Source organism: Panthera tigris, chromosome A1 (genome assembly GCF_018350195.1).
Source record: "Panthera tigris isolate Pti1 chromosome A1, P.tigris_Pti1_mat1.1, whole genome shotgun sequence".
NCBI lineage: Eukaryota > Metazoa > Chordata > Mammalia > Carnivora > Felidae > Panthera > Panthera tigris.
In genome coordinates this window covers 123,723,052-123,741,388 of record NC_056660.1, presented here as the reverse complement: position 1 = coordinate 123,741,388, position 18,337 = coordinate 123,723,052, and the positions used below count along the sequence as shown (strand labels likewise).

The 18,337-nt window shown below is 34.6% G+C and overlaps 1 protein-coding gene across 5 annotated transcripts in view; it reads left to right on the top strand.

Annotated features, from left to right (window-relative positions):
• The window catches only part of IL6ST (interleukin 6 cytokine family signal transducer), a 55,358-nt gene that overhangs the window by 22,113 nt on the left and 14,908 nt on the right, over positions 1 to 18,337 (top strand). For 4 of the 5 annotated variants that reach the window (XM_007079932.2, XM_007079931.2, XM_007079930.2 and 1 more), the window contains 8 exons: positions 2,796 to 3,101; positions 3,960 to 4,080; positions 10,822 to 10,988; positions 11,521 to 11,675; positions 13,399 to 13,558; positions 16,299 to 16,381; positions 17,033 to 17,243; positions 17,779 to 17,961. In XM_007079932.2, the coding sequence (XP_007079994.1) occupies positions 2,796 to 3,101; positions 3,960 to 4,080; positions 10,822 to 10,988; positions 11,521 to 11,675; positions 13,399 to 13,558; positions 16,299 to 16,381; positions 17,033 to 17,243; positions 17,779 to 17,961 (1,386 nt within the window). Of the gene's footprint in view, positions 1 to 2,795; positions 3,102 to 3,959; positions 4,081 to 10,821; positions 10,989 to 11,520; positions 11,676 to 13,398; positions 13,563 to 16,280; positions 16,382 to 17,032; positions 17,244 to 17,778; positions 17,962 to 18,337 lie in introns of those variants that run through there. The other variant, XM_042987003.1, reaches the window with a different exon arrangement.

The window sequence follows — 18,337 nt, the reverse complement described above, 5'->3', positions numbered from 1 at the left end:
CCAGAACAGTGCATGTAGTCTCCCCATGTGACCTTGGCTCACCAGCAACATGTGGCTGGGTTCCAAGGACAAATGTTCTAAAAGAGAAAAAGAGAGCTAGTCAAAAGTTGTATTCATTTAATGATCTAGCCTTGGAAGTCACATAGTACACTCCATTAGCTGAGGCAGATCGGAGGGCCATTAGCACCCACACAGATCTGAGGGCAGGAGTTGACCCCATTTCTTTGTGGAAGGAGTATCAGTCACATTGTAAGAAGAGCACGTGGGATGGGATAGATATATAGGTGTGACCATGTTTGGAAAATACAATCTGGCACAAGGGCTAAGAGCAGGCACTTGAGCCTGCTCAACTCAAGACCTTTCTCACACTGACTTTTTTTGTAGTGTTTTTTATATTTGAGTAATCAACCAATTAAGATTCAATTTAGTTTGAACCAATGGAATTTCTGTTTTTGTAACTCAGGAACAACCAAATAACAGTTTTGTAATGTTCATGCCATATTACATGTTATAGTATATTCTAATCCACATTTCTTCATCTTGTCTATGTAATTACCCCAACTAACTTTCTTAGATGCTCAAAAATTAAAATGCTTTCTTTCTAAACAATTTAATCTCAGATAACCTGGTAGCCCTGTAAAAATGGTATTAATTTAGCATAGGATGATTTTAATGAACCTGTATTTCACTTTGGAACATTTGTTCATTTCTGGTATTTCTCTTATTTTGTGTGTTTAAAAAGTGTTAATACTGAGCCTGTAGTTGTGTCTCATGTAGTTCTGTAAAGTGTATTGTGTACTTACTGTTCCTTATAATTACTTTAGAGAAAGTAAAATAGGAGTGATTTTACCAAGGAATAAAGTGAGGTCTAGGGATTTGTAAGGACTGGCCCACTATCAGAGTAACTTGTTAGTACCCCACAAGATGAAGTTCCATACAATTGGAAGTTTAGAGTAATGCACTGGGACTTACTGTAAACATAAATAAATAATAGCAAGGTCATGTAAAAATCCCACATTATGAGTTTTGAAACAAAGAAATACACATTCCTACTCTGGGCATTATAGGCTTTATGAGAGTCCAGGATTCCATTTTGGAGTACAGTTTTGACTGCAAAAAACTGTTTTTAATTCTTCCTGATGACTTTGAGAGAACCTTCCAGACCCTATCAGTGTGACTTGATTGTCTCTGGAGATTAATAATGATGATAGGCTGCCATTTATTGGTGGACTGTTGAATATCAGGCATTGAGATAGATGTTTTACATAAGTAATTTTTAATCTCAGAGACACTGGTTTAGTAACTTCATTTTCCAAGTGAAAAAAACTGAAGCTCAGTTAGGATAGGTAACCACCCAAGAACCCATTGGCAAATAGGATTTTCTAGGGAAAGCTGCCTTACATTTCTGGGCAGTGAGGCTAGAATCATGCCAAGTAGTTGGGAATTTTATGTTGATGGTAGCAGGAAACCATTAAATAATTTAAAATAGGGAAATAGCATGATCATTTTGAATAGTAACTCGGGTAGTAGTATGCAGGATAAACTGGAAGGAGGTCAGGCCGTGGTGTAATGGCCTGAGCTTCAGCAGACAAAATAGGGCTGGTAAGAAAGTGGTTGATAAACATATTAAGAATCTGGAACCATGGGCGCCTGGGTGGCTCAGTCGGTTAAGCGTCCGACTTCAGCTCAGGTCACGAACTCGCGGTCCGTGAGTTCGAGTCCCACGTCGGGCTCTGGGCTGATGGCTCAGAGCCTGGAGCTTGCTTCCGATTCTGTGTCTCCCTCTCTCTCTGCCCCTCCCCCGTTCATGCTGTGTCTCTCTCTGTCTCAAAAATAAATAAACGTTTAAAAAAAAATTAAAAAAAAAAATCTGGAACCAACAAGACTCAATGCAGTGTTGTTAAGTTGGAAGTTGGAGGAATCTAATTAGAGACATTGAAGGTGACTGCAGGCTATCTGGCCTAGATCACTGGATGCACGTGGTGCTCTGAGCAGAGATAGAGAAATAATACGTTTAAAGGGAACTGTGGTACATATATCTTTAGATGTGTTCACCTTAGAGTACTTACAGGAAATCTCACATGGATATGTATTTCAAGCTATTGAAAACAGTAGGAAGTTAGAGCTGGAGATAGGGATTTAGTTGTCATCCGCGTGGAATTGAGTATAGTTAAAGCATATAGTTGTGGTATAGTTATTTTTTCATGCAGTCTGATTTTTTTGTTTTTTAATATGCGATTTTATCCCATATACTTACTGCTAAAACATATATTTGGTCATCTTGTTCTAGTCTCCATGGTTTTTTTGTTCCCTTGCTGTTTACTATGTTGTCTGAATTTTGTTAAATGAACATGCATACTATCTTCCCTGCCCCCATCTACCCGCCCAACACCATTCAGGACTGGAGAGCAGAACCTACCACTGCCTCTTTTCTGGAGGGTTTAATTTAGACCTTGGGTCTGAATCAAGGAACAGGATTGGTGGTGGAATAAGTCTGAATCATGCTGCAGGCAGTCTGTGTTTCCTAAAGTAAAGTTGGAATAACTATCAAAAGGGCTGAAGCTTGCATACATTTTTCTTTTCATTAGCCTTATAATTTGTGTATTTCTTTACAAATTTAGGCATTGAATCCTGGCCATTTTTTTTTTTTTTTTTTTTTTTTTTTTACTGTGTATTCCTTTTTTCCTGTCTTTAGAGATAATTTATTCAATATTGAGGGACTGCTTTGATATAAAATACCATTTTGTACCAGAATAATTCAGTCCATTTTTATATTTTCTGTTGTTCCTTTTCAGGTGAACTTCTAGAGCCATGTGGTCATATCAAACCTGAATCTCCAGTTGTACAACTTGGTTCTAATTTCACTGCAGTTTGTGTGCTAAAGGAAAAATGCATGGATTATTTTCATGTAAATGCTAATTACATTTTCTGGAAAACAAACCATGTTACTGTTCCTAAAGAACAATATACCATCATAAACAGAACAGCATCTAGTGTCACATTTACAGATATATCTTTATTAAATATTCAACTCACTTGCAACATTCGTACATTTGGACAGATTGATCAGAATGTTTATGGAATCAGAATAATTTCAGGCTGTAAGTTTTGTTTTTGCCTTATTTCAGACTTTGTTATGACTGTTGAATTACATTTGTAATGTCTGTTGGATTTTATGAAATGTGGCAGTTTGTTGGCTTGGTGGCTTTTGGACATAATTAATTTAAAAAAATAAGTTTTGAAGCGGAACTATATTTGCATTAATAATATACAAAAAGCCTGAAGAGTAACATAAGTTTTCTCTTTTATGCAAGTCAGGTATCCATCAGTTTTCTAAAAAAATGTTTTGACATGAGACCCACAAAACATTGTTGAAGTTTATGAATGTAGTCATAGTAACTTTCAGTATCCCTTAATTGCTGAGAAGATGCACATATAAAGCAACTAACTGGCGAAAGTGAAGAAATACCCTATGTCAGAGTAAATAAACTTAGTGTGACCCAAGAGTGGATTATCAAATTTATGGATACCCAAAACCATAATTTTGGGATTTGCTTTTCCTCCAGCAGAGTTTTGGAAAGTAATAGGAAGAGAAATATAATTATTTTTGTTTCCATTTAAATGCCTTTAATAACATATGCAGTATTATTAAAATAAACTTCATGGAGAAATCAGTTAATATTGATATCCAGTTATAAATGAAAATTGATTTTGTGTAGACAATTAATTTGAAACATATGAGTTATGACAGTTATTATAGAAAATATGTATTATTTAATCTAAAAAGTATGAGTGCAAGTAGAAAAGATTAGTTTTTTAGTCATCAGTCTTCTATACTTTTTGCTTAGGTTTGTTAATTTATCATCTAATTTAGGTTTTAAATATCTTGGGTAGTATATAAATTGTATGTTAATTGTGGTCAAAAAGCTTTTTGAAATTTGCTGATTTTTCCCTATTAGTGCCTCCAGAAAAACCTAAAAACTTGAGTTGCATTGTAAATGAAGGAAAGAAAATGATGTGTCAGTGGGATCCTGGAAGGGAAACATACCTGGAAACAAACTTCACTTTAAAATCTGAATGGCAAGTTGTTCTTGTTTTTTGTATGTTAAATTTAGTAAATTAGTCATTTGTGGAGTTTTTATTTCTTCAAGTAGAAATATTAAATGCAAAATTCTAAACATTTTTTCATTTTAATGCTTGTTTGTTTGTTTGTTTGTTTGTTTTGAGAGTCAGCAAGCGAGAGCACAAGCAGGGAAGGGGCAGAGAAAGAGGGAGAGCCAAGCAGGCTTTATATTGTCAGCATAGAGCCCTATGTGAGACTCGAACTTCTCACCTGAGCCAAAGTCAGGAGTCGGACACTTAACCCACTGAGCCACCCAGGTGTCTCAGATTTTTAGACATTTTGTTTAAGCTTTTATTTTAGAACATCTGAAACATTTAAAAGTGGAAAGAATAGTATAATAAATCCCCATTGTGTTTATCATCCAGCTCTAGTAATGATCAGCTCATGACCAATCTTATATATATCCCACCCCAGATTATCTTAAAATCTCAGACATTATATCATCTCATCCATAAATATTTCAGTACATATCTCTAAAAGATAAGGACCCTTTTTTAAGACCCCTAACTACTGGGGCACCTGGGTAGCCCAGTCAGTTTAAGCAGCCAACTTCAGCTCAGGTTATGATCTCACTGTTCATGAGTTTGAGCCCCGTGTTGGGCTCTGCACTGACAGCTCAGAGCCTGGAGCCTGCTTCCAATTTGTGTCTCCCTCTCTCTTTCTCCCTTTCCCCTTTCACGCTCTGTCTCTCAAAACTGAGTAAACTTTTTTTTTAAAGTACCCATAACTACATACCATTATTATACTGCAATAGAATTGAAAATACTTCAGTATATCGTTGCATTTTCAGTTAGTATCATGTCTCATGATATATAAGTATATACATCTTTTTAATATTTTTTTAGTATAGTTGACACAGTTTTAAAATAGTTTGAGCTGTACAATATAGTGATTCAAATTCTGTATACCTTGTGCAGTGCTCACCATAAGCATAGCTACCATCTGTCATACACTATGACATTATCGTTGACTGTATCACCTGTGCTCTGTCATGAATATATGTATATATTTTTACATGTGTTCAAATCACAATCTAAATAATCTCTATGCATTGCAAATTAATAATGTTTTATAAGTTTGTCTTTACCATAGGTTCCACCTGGTTTTCTCTTCTTTCTTCTTCTTTGCAATTCAGTTGTTAAAGTTGCAGTTACACATTGTTTAACATGTTCCTTTGTGCCCTCCTAAAAATTGCTGTTACATCTAGACAATCAGATTTTTGTGTGGTATCTTTTTCTTTTTCTTTTTTTTTTTTTTTCCAAAAGTAATTTGTAAGGGTGGTGTATACCTCCAGTCAGGAACCACCACATAGTGTTTGTTTCTTTTTCTCCTTTTCCTCTGTTTTTTTTCCTAAAGGTACATACCACCTTTTATCTTGATTTAAACTGGAGTGATAAGCAGTTAGACAATTTATGTCTACTATTTCTGACAGTCATTTTTATCTTTTCCATTCCTATTGTGAAATAATTGATATATATCACTGTGTAAGTTTAAGGCGCATAGCGTGGTGGTTTGATTTACATATACTGTGAAATGATTACCACAATAGGTTTATCTAACATCCAACTTTTCATGTTGGTATAATTTTTTTAAAGAGGAAAAAAAATTTCTCCTTGTGGTAACTTATAAGATTTATTCAACATCTTCCCTGTGTATCATACAGTAGTGTTGGCTATGGTCATGTTGTACATTATATCCCTAGTACTTAGTATCTTAAAACTAGAAGTTTGTACCTTTTGACTACCTTCCTCCAATTTCCCCTCGCTCCTCCCACCGCCTTTGGTAACCACAGATTTGATCTCTTTTTTGGGTGAGTTTTATCTTTTTGTTTGTTTGTTTTAGATTCCACAAATAAGTGAAATAATAAGTATTTTTCTTTCTCTTATGTCACTTAGCATAATGCCTTCAAGGTCTATCCCTGTTGTCGCAAACAAGGAAAAGATTAATTTTTTAGTCACCAGTCTTTTATTATGTCCATGTCCATACTTTTTGCTTGGATTTGTTATTTGTCATCTAATTTAGATTGTGAATATCTTGGATAGTATGCAAATTATATGTTATTTGTGGTTACAAAAGTTTTTGAAAATTGCTGATTTTTCCCTTTTATTGAATGCAGAAAAAAACTTTAAAATTTGAGTTGCATTGTGAATAAAGGAAAGAAAATGATGTGTCAGTGGGATCCTTGTTTTTCATGGCTGAATAATATTCCATTGTGTATATAAACCACACTTTCTTTATCCATTCATCCATTGATGGACCCGTACGTTGTTTCCATACTTTGGCTGTTACAAATAATGCTGCTGTGAACAGGGTGTGCAGATATCTTTTCAAGTTAGCAGTTTTTATTCATTTGGATGTATTCCCAGAAGTGAAATTGCTGGATCATGTGTGGTAGTTTTATTTTTAATTTTTTTAGGATCCTACATAATGTTTTTCATAGTGTCTGTAGCAATTTTCAGTTTCACCAACAGTGCATATGAGTGCCCGTTTCTCCACATGCAGGCCAGCATTTATTGTCTCTTACCTTTTTGAAGATGGCCCTTCTAATAGGCATGTGGTGGTATCTTATTATGGTTTTAATTAAAATTCTTCTCATAACAAGTGATGTTGAGCATCTTTTCATGTACCTGCCGCCCTTCCATTTATCATCTTTTGAGAAAAATCTAGTCAGTTCTTTTGTCAATTTTTTATTTGGGTTATTTGGTTTTTTGCTGTTGAGTTGGATGAGTTCTTTATATATTAAGAATATTAACCCCTTATCAGATCTGTGGTTTCCACATATTTTTTTCCTATTCTTTAGGTTGTCTTTTCACTCTGTTGATGGTTTCTGTGCAGAAGATTTTTAGTTTATGTAGTTCCGCCTACCTATTTTTTATTTTTGCTTGAGCTTTGAGTGTCGTATCCAAAAAAATCTTTTCCAAGATCCATGTCAAGCAGCTTTATTCTTGTGTTTTCTTTTAAGAGTTTCATGTTTTGAGGTCATACATTTAAGTCTTCAATTTTTTGAGTTAATTTTTGTGAAGGGTATAGGATAAGGGTATAATTTCATTCTTTTGTATGTGAATATCCAGTTATTCCAGCACTATTTATTGTGAAGAGGGTCTTCTCTGTCAGGTATTCTTGGCTTCCTACTCAAGTATTAGTTAGCATAATTAGTTGATTTTGACAATCTATGATATTAGCTCTGTCTTGTCTTTTCTACCTTGATACCTGTAATTTGAGAGGAATCCTGTAGTTTGCATTTGAATGACTTAAATATACTTTAGTTTCACTTTTTGATATGACCCAAGGAAGCACTAATAGGTTTTGAGTGTTGCTTATCTGTTTGAGAAGCCTGAAGTCATTAAGATAGGTTAACCTAACATGGGGCTCCGGGGTGGCTCATTTGGGTTAGGAATCAGACTAGAGCTTTGTAGAGTAGGACTCTGTGCTGGCAGCTGGGAGCTGCTTCGGATTGTGTGTGTGTGTGTGTGTGTGTGTGTGTGTGTGTGTGTGTGTGTGTGTCCCCCCTTCCCCTGCTCACACACTCTCTCTCAAAACTAAAAACATTTAAAGAAAAAAAAAACAAAACAAAACAAGAAAACCTAACATCAAATTAGAAGCCAAGTAACTTGCACAGGAGGAATATATAGAGAACATTGGGTGGTTTGGCTAGAGCATAATTATAATTAGGGCAGGGTGCATAGGCTAGATTTTCTGGTTTTCAAAAATTGGAATTACAATAAAAACTTTTTGTGGTAGTTCAGTTTTCAGTAGCAAATGCGTATGTAGAGGATCTTATTAAAATTGAGACTTATTTGAAAAAAAAAAAAGTCGATTTCTTTGACTATTCAAAGTCTTTTCTGTTTCCACATAAATTTTAGGAGTGTTTTCCTCTACTTTTGTATAAAGAAAAAAGCCATTGGAATTTTGATAATGATTGCGTTGAATCTACAGATGGCTTTTGGTGGTGATAACATTTTAACAATATTCTTTGAATTCATAAACACAGAATACCTTTCTTATTGTGTCTTCTTTGATTTCTTTCATTAGTATCTTGTAGTTTTCAGAGTAGAGATCTTTCACCTCCCTAGTTAAATTTATTTCTATTTTATTTTTTTGATGCTATTGTAAATGGGATAAATTTCTTTTTCAGAAAATTCTTTTAAGTGTAAAAATACCGCTACTGATTTTTGTATTTTAATTTTGAATTCTACAATTTTACTGAATTCTTTGATTAGATCTAACAGATGTTTTGGTTGAGGATTTTTGCTTTTCTGATACCAAGATTGAACAGTGGTTTCAGGTGTGTTGTCAGCTCAATCCATTGATTATAAAATTTCCCATTCTTTTTTTCTTTTTCTTTTTTTTTTTTTTTTGCAAAGACAGGTTTTGTGTACTAGACCTGGCTTTGACATGACTGACACACTCTGCAGACACAAGTAAAAATTGATTATAAACAAACTGTTCTTGACAGCAGTTTTTATCAAAGCTGGAAGAACTTTGTAGTGAACATTTATACAGACCCATCACCTAGATCCTGCAATTAGCATTTTACTGTATTTGTTTTATCACACAGATGTGTATCTATGCATCCTTCTTTTCACCTTTTTTAATGCATTTCAAAGTGAGTTGCAGAAATTAGTATACTTCACCCTTACACGCTTCAGTGTTTACATCATTAATTAAATGTAATTAACTAGACAGTCACCCATAGCTTTTGTGTTTTCATAAAATTTATGTGCATCTTAAAAATACATACTTTATTATTAGTCAATGAGTTTTGGCTACTACATACAGCTATGTAACTCAAACTCATATCAAGATTTAAAACATAATCATACCCCCAGAAAGTTCACTTATGCTCCTTCCCAGTCAGTCCTAGCCACCACCCTGTCTCACCCCATCCCACAGGGCAGCTACCTGTCAGATTTTCTTCACTGTAGATTTTTGCTTGTTCTGAATGTCATGTAATCATACAGTGTGTACTCTTCTGTGAATGGTTTTTATGACTCAGCAGGATGTTTTGGGAATTAAATCGTGTTGCTTCCTGTTAGTGTTTCACTTAAAGGTTTGAGCCATCATCAGTGATCATTATTTGTACATGAGGTACAAAATAGTGGTATTCCATCTTTTTTTTAAAGTGGATATACTCAAAACTTCCTTTGATCAATCATTGGTTACCCTAAGGTACACAGTTCTTGGAAGGAAAATGATATTGGTATTTTTCCCTTTACAACTAGTTTTATGATGACTTAGTTCCCTAGCATCCTCCAAAGGTAAATAATGAATGGTTTATCCCTTCATTATGAATTCATATTTAAATATATTTGATGTGTTTCGGTCCATTACCATTTTTCTTGGTACTCACATTGTCCCATTTTGGTTCAGAGGAACTTCCTCAGGTTGGCTCTTCCTTTGACTTTACTCATTAGTCTTTGACAGCTTTCTTCATTTCTGATATGATGTGATTTTCCAAGTTCATTTTCTAAGTTCATATGTCATGCCTCAGACCTAGAATCAGCCATTTCCCAAGTAGCCATGTTTCCATTTAGTGGGAAATACCATTTCGGGACTACAGTCTGGGTGCTAGGGGAATTTACTGGTACTGGGTTGTTGTTTCTTGGCTTTTTTGGCAGAAAGAACTGGGAAGTGTCTTTAAGGTAAAATACATCATGAACTAATACCAATGTTTCCGATTTAAAATCTGGACTGTTTTTACTTAATTTCATTCATCTGACATCTACATCTCCTTTCTTAGCTGCTGAAAACCTTAGTTTCCAACAACACCAATATAATTATTCATTTGCTTTAACTCACAGTAAACACAAGAGCTGCGGAATAACAATGCCAGTATCAGCACCAACAATAGGAATACTAAGCATTATAAGATTATTTTTCTTTCATTAAGGATATAGTTAAATTGCTGTCTTAAAGTTACTTAAAATAATTTTCTCTGTGTTATAGCACCAACTCAGCATCATAGTTCATGTATTTCATTTTGCTTTTGATTTTTAGGAATTTTTTTAATTGACATAATATACAGTATCCTGTTGGAGGTATACCTCAGTAATTCATAGAAGTTACCTGTTTTGTTTTGGATTTCACTTACCCTTCTATTTAAAAAAAAAGTGTGTGTGTGTGTGTGTGTGTGTGTGTGTGTGTGTGTGTGTGTTTAATTGATGTATAACTTAAACATAGGTGAGTAAATATCATAATATCATTTAAACTTTGGTGATAAAAATTAGAAAGTGGTTGCCTGGGTTTGACTGTAAAGAGGCTAAGGGAATTTTCTGGGGTGACAGAAATTCTTATCCCTATCCTCCTGTCACCTCATAACATATTATGCTTAGAAAAGGCATACTGTGCTTGAAGAAAGACATCGCAGGTACAGTAAGGATCCTGTTTCAGAAATGGAAAGAAACGGTAGTAAGATTACAAGAAATAGATTTTTAGAGAAAGGTCACTGAAGATAGAGCATGGTATTATAAATGTAATGTCCGTGGAGTAAAAATTTGAAAATAATTTTGTGTTGTAAGGTATAAAGCAAACTCAAGTTTTAGAGAAAATTTGTTTTCAATGATCAACAATTTATTTCATACTTATAATTACTTCATTTATTTTAAGCAGTAATAATCTGGGTCTCATCAAATAACATTTTTCACTCTAATGTTTTGAAATCTATTTTTAATGACCGGTTCTTCCATTTTTGTATTTAGGGCAACGGAGAAGTTTGCTGATTGTAAAACAAAACGTGACACCCCTACCTCATGCACTGTTGATTATTCTCCTGTGTATTTTGTCAACATTGAAGTCTGGGTAGAAGCAGAGAATGCCCTTGGGAAGGTTACATCAGATCATATAAATTTTGATCCTGTAGATAAAGGTAGTTATAACACTGAATTTGAGAATTTATTAGATTTAATGGCTTATTAATTAGTTTTTCAATTTTAATGTAGAAACAACCACTTATTATCTTAGTGACTTTTACAAATTCATTTTATCAACATTAAAAATAATTTGGAAAAAGAAAAATATCCATAATCCAACTGCACTCATAGCAGTTATTATTTTGAATGTTATCTGCTGGTATTTGTGCAGTTACCAAACAGTATTTATAGCATAGTAATCATGGTATGTGGGGTCCATTTTTATTGTGTTTTTCTTTGCCTATAAATATCTGTCTTTTGATATTGGAACCTGAAAAACTTAACAAGCATAATAAATTGACAAAGAAAACTAAAATTTCTTCAGAAACGTTTTCTCTTCGTTATAATAGTATGACATAAGTACTGTTTTCAGAAAAATTAGTTCATATGGTATGAGTAAATCAATATAGTGAAATATAAGAAGTATATTTTGAGTCTGTATAAGAAGTTGTAAAAATGATAAAAATTCGGATTTATTTTATTCTTCAGTGAAGCCCAATCCACCACATAATTTATCAGTCAGCAACTCAGAGGAACTGTCTAGTATCTTAAAATTGACATGGATCAACTCAAGTATTCAGAGTTTTATAAGACTGAAATATAACATTCAATATAGGACCAGAGATGCCTCAACCTGGAGCCAGGTAACTTGCAAGTTACTGTTTATGCAGATAGTCTTAGAACCCTCTAACCTAAAAGTTTCAATATACTAAGGTTGTGAATATATGTAATATTTTGTTTCACACCTCTTCTTGATCTGTATTTCATGCAAGGGCAAACAGGAAGACATTTGGATAGAAAATATAGTCTTGCTGAGTACAGTAGCCTTTAAATGAAGTATGGAAGGGATGTAGGGTGGCAAGAAATAGTATTTTTGGTGGGAGGTGAAAGGAACACAAAAAATAAGAATTAAGTGGGGGAGTATATGAAGAGATTATATAGCAAAGGTAGAGAGCAGGGTTTAACTAAATCTGGAGGCCAATTTCATCCTGCCATCTGTTCTTATAAACAAAGCCACACTCATTTTTTTTAATATTGTCTTTGGCTACTTTGTGCCACAGTGGACGAGTTGAGTTGGAACAGAGAATATCTGGCCCACAACCTAAAATATTTACTATCTAGTCCTTTTTAGAAAGCTTGTCAACCTCTTAGTAGAGGAAGGAATTATTGGGGAACTTCTAAGCCTGAAAAGGAAAAGAATAGTGTACCCAGAGATGATGCTATCACCAAAAAGAACTTTTTAAAAGGATGTCTGTCACCATAGCTTTGTGTTCCCCATAATATTCTTTGTTGTAATTTCATTTATCACTAACAGTATGCTTTTGCTTTCTCTTATTGCAGTAATGAGTTCATAAGGGATTTGAGCCCATGACCTTACTACTTCTGCTCTCCATTCCACTTAAAGGGCTCAAAATAAAACCAGAAAAAGCAACAAACAAAAATGGATTAATGCTTCATGTTGTACAGAGAGGATACATACCTAAACTTCAAAATATTTTTAATAACATAGAATCTTAATTCACTGATAGAAAAAAAGGCCCCTATTTTTGTATTCAATATTGGAATCCCATAGTAGTAGAAAGAATCATTTATCTTTATTCTCTCGTTTCCTGAAAACCAAGTTTATATGCAATGATAGTTTTTATTTTTCTTGATTGGGCTTCATTTTGCCTATCCAGAGTTACACTCTGTTCTTCTCTACCCTACTCTTTGTCTTGGAATGCTGACCTGTATGAATTTCATCTGTGGGTTCACATTGTCTCTGGTTTCCTAGTGAATGTGATTAATGGGAGGAGGGGGAAGAGGGCCTAGCACAAGAGAGGAGAGAAGTGAAGTGAAGTGAGCATATTTATTTTCCCTGCTTCTTCCCTGGAGCTGCTGTCTCTCAGCCTAAGGTCACTGGTCCTGTCAAGTTAACCCTGTCTCACCCTCCTCTCCCAGTTTCTGCTACTTCCCCTCGTCCCTTTGGGGCTAGGGGTGGTAACAGCGACAAGCCCCAGAGTACTGACCACTGCCTAAGTTTTCCCTACACTCTACCCATATTTCCTTTAGTAAACCCTTCTTGAATTAAAGTCTAATTGGAATACGCCATCTCTTTCCTGCTGAGATCCTATGTGTTACAGGCTTCATGGAAGGAAGATATAAAAATCAAGAAAAGGAAGGAAGGATTAATAATAGATAGTTCCATACTTCCCAAATCTGTTAACTTACTGACTCTGACTGCTTTTTGACTTGCATTTATTTCTTTTCAGCGTTTGTTTGTTAGTTCTCTTTTATTAAATCAATTTCTAAGATCTTAATGGAATTTAGGACACTTATAATAAATTCCATGGGGTTTTTTTGTTGGTTGGTTTGCTTTGATTTTAGATTCCTCCTGAAGATACAGCATCCAGTAGAACTTCTTTCACTGTCCAGGACCTTAAGCCTTTCACAGAATATGTGTTTAGGATTCGTTGTATGAAGGAAGATGGTAAAGGATTCTGGAGTGACTGGAGTGAAGAAGCCAGTGGGATCACATATGAAGACAGTAAGTAATTAAGATCCATGAAGAAGTAAAGGTTTGGAATTATGGCTATGACTTGTGTCAGGTCTTAATAGTATAAACCTCATTGCTTCTTACTTTGTGATCATTCTGTTCAAACTTATATTTTACACTTTTATTTTTAAGGACCTAAAGATATAAAATGTGCATTATTGATTGTATAACTCTATTTGATTACTAATGAAAGAAGATTACCATGGAATTTTTTTTTCCATGGTAATGAGAAAACCATTGACATAACAGTTAAATCCAGAACATTTTATTAAAAGGGAATGTTTCACAGTATCCCTAACTAGAGAATCATATCCTGAGTCATTAAAATAACGTTAACAAAATATACCATAGACTCTCACTATCAGAAATATATTTGTACTATATTTTTATTCATTTTTTTCCCTTCCATCACTTAATAAACCCCTAGAAAAGGATCCTAAAGTTTAGGTTGGTTAGTTTATTATCATTTTCCCTTTTTCCTCTCCACGATCATATAGGGCATACAGTGCACAATCCAAAAGTTATAAAAGGGTGTATGTTATAAGGTAAGATTCCCTCCCCAAAACACCTAACATTACTAATTTATTGTATAGCAGTCAAGAAGTAGTCCTGTGGCATAGAGATTTTTCTTTCTGAACATTTTTCATTCTAGTTTCACCCTTTAGATGTCAATAGCAACAACTATGGCTTTAAAACCTTCTGTACCACATATATCCCTTCACTTCCAGCTCTACTAGCAGTTTAGATAGGTGAAGTGACAATCTCAAAAGGCAGAATAGTAAACTACCCCTCTCCACTAAGAATTTTCTCTTATTCTCATAAATGACATGAAAGAAAGCAATCCTGCTGTTGCTGAATTGGGTCCTGAGTTGGGTCCTCAACCAGATTCCTTTGTCTTGGCTGGGAATTCTTTTTTTTTTTTTTTAATTTAAGTTTATTTATTTATTTAGACAGAGCGCAAGTGGGGGAGAGGCAGAGAGAGAATCCCAAGCAGACTCCACACTGTCAGCACAGAGCCCAATGTGGGGCCCAAACTCACAAAACTGTGAGATCATTACCTGAACCGAAACTGAGAGTCAGATACTTAACCAACTGAGCCACCCAGGTGCCCCCAGGAATTCTTAAACTGGCATCATAGAGGTCTTGAAAGCTGGTTGGGTCAGTTTGGGGGGCAGGGGTTGCTGAACTACTTTAAAATGTGGACAGATTATTGTAGTTAGTGCCTGTGTGCATTTTCTGGGGAGATGGTACATAACCTTTGTCAAATCAAAGAGATACCCAGAAAATTATGAGCCATTTAGATAAGCATTTCTTCAACTTAATGAATGATGCCTCCAGGTTCTTTTCATGTTAGGAAATCTTTCTGGCCTATAACATTTTTTTTTATAATTTCTTGTATGCTTATGCGTGTGTATCTATTTGAACCCCTTATACTGGCACTCTTTTCCCCAGCCTCCCTTGTCTGCCTTTCCTCTTTGTTTTGTCCTCTGTAATTATCTCTTTATAATGAGCACATCACAGTTTAGATGTTATTCAGATCCTTTTTTGAAAAATCAGTTGATCCTATAGGAATTTTGAAAACCTAATTACTAGCATTTGATATTTGGTTTTATAAGTTTATTTATTTATTTTGAGGTAGAGCACACACATGCACATATAAGCAGGGGAGGGATAGTGAGAGAGGAAGGGAGAGAATCCCAGCAGCCTCCGTACTGTTAGCACAGAGCCAGACGTTGGACTTGATCTCGTGAACCCGTGAGATCATGACCTGAGCCGAAATCAAGAATCAGGTGCTCAAACGACGAGCCACCCAGGCGTCCTGATCCTGTAAAGTGCTTTTTCATTTTTCACATGTTTGGTGATTATCACAACAGTACTATGAATTCATTTTTATTATACTCTGTTAACAGTCATCCCACCGTAAGATAATAAACTTAACCCATATTTATTCAATTTATTATTTTTTGTATTCTCATATATGTACATTTAGGGTTTTTTTTTCTTAATGTGTATTTATTTTTGAGAGAGAGAGAGGGAGAGAATGTGATTGGTGGGGGGAGGGTGCAGAGAGGGAGACAAAGAATCCAAAGACTTGTGCTGTCTATGAAAAGCCCAGCATGAGGCTTAAACCCATGATCTGAGTCGAAGTCAGAGTCTCAACCGACTGAGGCACCCAGGTGCCCCACATTTAGGGGTTTTAAGTGTATATTTAAATATGGTTTTTCGGTTTAATTTTTAGCAGTAAGAAATGGTGATGCATTTTTGGTATACCTTAGGATATATTTGTAGCTTTACAATTTTAAGATAAAAAAAGCATTCTAATCTATATCATCAAGCTATCTTCCTCTATAAAGGAAGACCCAGGCATGGTGTGCTGCAATGGGAAAAATGCTAGCTTAGGGGTTCCTGGGTGGAGCTGTTGGTTGAGCTTCTGACTCTTGATTTCAGCTCAGGTCGTGATCTCACGGTTCATGGGTTCAAGCCCTTCATCCGGCTCCATGCTAACCACACAGGACCTGCTTGGGATTTTCTCTCCCACTCTCTCTGCCCCTCCCCCATTCTCCCTTTGTCTCTCTCCTCTCTCTCAAAATACATAAACATGTAAAAAAAAAAGATACATCATGTGATTGAATGGCAAGAATAAGAACAAAGTAAGAGAATAATTTCCAGGATTATATTTTACTGCTATGATAAAAACTTTTATTTTAAAAAGTTTATATCATTTCTTTAGGACCATCCAAGGCACCAAGTTTCTGGTATAAGATAGAGCCATCCCATACTCACAGCTATAGATCTGTGCAACTCATATGGAAGGTAAAGAAAAAAAATGCATGTTTATATTCTTTTATTGCTTACATAGTACATTTTTATGGCATTATGAGTGTAATTTTTTTACTTACATTTTTATTCATCTTAATATCAGCAAAGCGTTTAATAGAAACAGAGTTTTATATATACTACATAAAAGGATCATGAACTGCAGTTCACAGATACTTCACAGTTATATGAAAGTTTGTAAGAAGGATCCTGTCTGTCCTTGAACTTTCCTGAGTGCCTCATAGAAAATAGTTAATAAAGGTTTTGGGTAATCAAACTGTATGCCAATAATAGGAATTACACAATGACTGTCAAGTCCATAAGTGTTAAGGTGTACCATACTAAGAAATGGTAGAGAGAAAAGTACTCCAGCATAAGATGATTTAGGGCCAGATAGTCACAGGGCACAATAGTTTACAGAACTAAAAGCTAACAAAATGGTGCTACTTTACTTTCCCTGTTAGTCAAAGTCATGTGTTTACTCTTCATTCACTATATAGTAGTTTTACTTAAGGTTGTGAGTTGAAAATGAGGTTGCCAGTGCCTTTCAGTTTAACATGGAGGCTTGACGTAACAGCAGAATTTGTGAACATGAAAAAAAATGATTAAAGATTTGTTAAATACATTTTAAAAATTATTTTATTATAGACGTTGCCTCCTTTTGAAGCCAATGGAAAAATTTTGGATTATGAAGTGACTCTCATAAGATGGAAATCACGTTTACAGAATTATACAGTGAATGACACAAAATGGACAGTAAACCTCACAAATGATCGTTACATAGCAACTCTGACAGCAAGAAATCTGGTTGGCAAATCAGATGCAGCTGTTTTAACTATCCCTGCCTATAACTTTCAAGGTTTGTATCTGTGAGATGGGAAAAGTGGTTCATAATACATATACATAATACATATTCTAATACCTAATACATAATTATTCTAAGACTGCCTCTTCAGTATCGATTATAATAGTTTTAGAAATCAGTCAGCAATGAAATAATTCATTCCATTATTATGTGGCTCACTTAAACTTTGAAGTAAACTACTTATTTGTTTGCTCATTTTCTAATTACCTGGTTTTCTTAAATATTATTTAAAAGCTTTGGGAGCCATATATGAATATGACTTAAATATATTGTTTATGGCTTTCAAAGAAGAAAATATTTCCATTTACATACACAAAACATTTGAAGAATTTGGGGAAAGGAAGAATTTTAGTTTCAAAATAAATTTACTGTCTATTTGTAAATTATAATAAAGTGTTTTTGTTAATGAAAATACATATTAATATTATATACTACAAAAACTGATAGCAAGTTTGGAAATGTAAAACATCAAAATTTGAAATTTTTTAATGTTCATTTATCATACCAGTTTTCAAATTTTGTTTTAAAGCTACTCGCCCGGTCACGGATCTTAAAGCATTTCCCAAAGATAATATGCTTTGGGTAGAATGGACTGCTCCAAATGAATCTGTAAACAAGTATATACTTGAGTGGTGTGTATTATCAGATAAATCGCCGTGCATCCCAGACTGGCAACAAGAAGATGGCACTGTACATCGCACCTTTCTAAGAGGTATTCCTATCTAGAAAAAACTTAAGTTGAAATCCTTTGTGTAACTCTTCAGACAGATTTTTCTTTTACATATTTTTGTCTGGTTTACAGATATTGTGGTCTATTGAAGAGTTTCAGTTTATGATAGTTAAAAGTTACATATAGTTTTCTCGATGTGTGACTTTTATCAAGTTACATTTAATCTCACGGAATGAACTACAGGATCTGTTTATGGACAAAGCAGAGTTAATAGTATCTTCTATTTATGGTTCAGTGTTTTGATCATCAAAGGAGCACTAACAAAACTGTAAAGTAAAAGACAAATCTAAGATAATCTGATCGCTGCTGGTAATTAGTTGAATGGTTCTTTACCTGATTTAACTTCCTCATCCTTCAG